This window comes from Myxine glutinosa, unplaced genomic scaffold (genome assembly GCF_964187855.1).
Source record: "Myxine glutinosa unplaced genomic scaffold, kmMyxGlut1.1 SCAFFOLD_1596, whole genome shotgun sequence".
In the NCBI taxonomy this organism is placed as follows: domain Eukaryota; kingdom Metazoa; phylum Chordata; class Myxini; order Myxiniformes; family Myxinidae; genus Myxine; species Myxine glutinosa.
In genome coordinates, this window is record NW_027617691.1 from 93,355 (window position 1) to 95,000 (window position 1,646).

The 1,646-nt window shown below is 55.3% G+C and overlaps 1 protein-coding gene across 1 annotated transcript in view; it reads left to right on the plus strand.

Moving 5' to 3' along the window:
- Positions 1–1,646, plus strand: part of LOC137431046 (uncharacterized) — a 4,342-nt gene continuing 2,696 nt past the window's right edge. The window contains exons 1-2 of the mRNA XM_068121924.2: positions 1–259; positions 1,063–1,646. The exon at positions 1,063–1,646 is cut by the window's right edge and continues 2,696 nt beyond it. Coding sequence (XP_067978025.2) covers positions 223–259; positions 1,063–1,646 — 621 coding nt within the window. The 5' untranslated portion in view covers positions 1–222. The remainder of the gene's footprint in view (positions 260–1,062) is intronic.

The following is a 1,646-nucleotide window of genomic DNA, read 5'->3' on the forward strand; positions in this document are numbered from 1 at the left end:
CGAGCGCAGACGACGTGCAGGAAGAGTGGAGGCGCAGGAGCGCCGGGGGTACCTGGTCTGGAGCGGCCGCGCAGCGAGACGCCATGTTGCAGAAGTCGTGGCCGCCTGGCCGAGCCCCCGCCGTGTTTACGGGTTAATGGGACACGGACGAAGCCCTGTTGAGCTAATCACGGATGCATCGACAACTACATTTGCGGGAGTTCAGTCGGAGCGTGCGAGGGGATGAAAAACGCCGCTCAGCACAACCTTCTGCATTCACGTGAGTAAACGAAGCCCCAAAACGATTGTCCGCTTTTTATTGTTTCTCTTTTGGCTCCACGTACACTGCAAATGCGCCGACGCACCTTTAGCGAACTCATCCGAAGGGCTTTAGAAATATGGATTTTGAGTTTGGATCCCAAAATGGGCAGAGCGATGTGTACTTGGAGCCTTGGAGGCGCGCGCGGCCCCGTGCCCGACACAATGCGCGCTCCGGGAAAAGCAACAACGAGCGCGTCCTTTGCTCCCCGGCAACACGGCCTCGACATGTGAGCGCCTTCCGTATTGACGGACTTTGCATGCGGCGGTATGCTAATGGCTTCCAGGGACTCCGTCTTTTTTCCATTTCATGACCTGTCGGCGGCGGCCAATCAGAGCGCAGCTCGACGAAATTAATTGACGGCGGTGCGGGCTCCGGGCCGGACTTCACTCGCGCGCTTATTTGCTGCTCGCGCGCTGCTCTGGAGCAGCTGCAGCCGTCTAGGCTCGCGCGGTCTCCCTGGGGTTCAGGGACACCGCGCCACCAATGCCCTCCCATGTCTTCGGCCGCTCAGTCTTCGCGACCTGAGCGAATTTGCGAAGGTACGAGGGAGTAACACGGCGTCGGCTTTTGCTGTACAGTATATGGTTCTACATCTATGTACGCCTTTGCACAAACCTCAATATATTATTATTGATTATTATCATCATTATTATTATTATTATTACAACAAAAAAAGATCATCGGCCGCATGGGCGTGGCGAGTACATCATCCATGGTGTGACCAGGCCGTGATTTTGAGGACCATTTTGCTTGTGTTTCAGGCGATATGCAGACGCGCTTTACCACGAGCAATGGAATCGGCTCCGGCAGAAAGGCCGCAGGTGGCCGATTTCCGGCCTTACAATGCGGGTACGAGGTGGTCGACGGTGTTAAACTGGGTTACATTATCACCAATGGACGACAGATGTTTGCACTTTCTCAGGTTTTCACAGATTTGCTGAAAAACATCCCCAGAACCACCGTTCACAAACGAATGGACCATCTGAACGTGAAGAAGCATTACTGTGGATTGCAGGAGCTGAGGAAGCTGAAAGCCATCAACTCGATCGCTTTCCATGCCGCCAAATGCACCCTCATTTCACGGGAGGATGTTGAGGTGCTTTACAACTCGTGCCGTACGGAACGCGTACTCAAGACCAAGCAGCGCAGACCGAGAAGGAACAAGAGTCAGAGGCACGACCGTGGGGCTTTTGACGGCCCTCGTCCCAGCTCGTCCGCGCGAGAGGACAAAGCTGAGGGCGGAGCGGCCGGAAAGATGATGCGTGGAGCACATGAGGGGGAGTTGGTACCCTGTGTGCCGCCCCGACGTACTAGTCCCTCTCACAGAACCACTGTGAAACCTTCT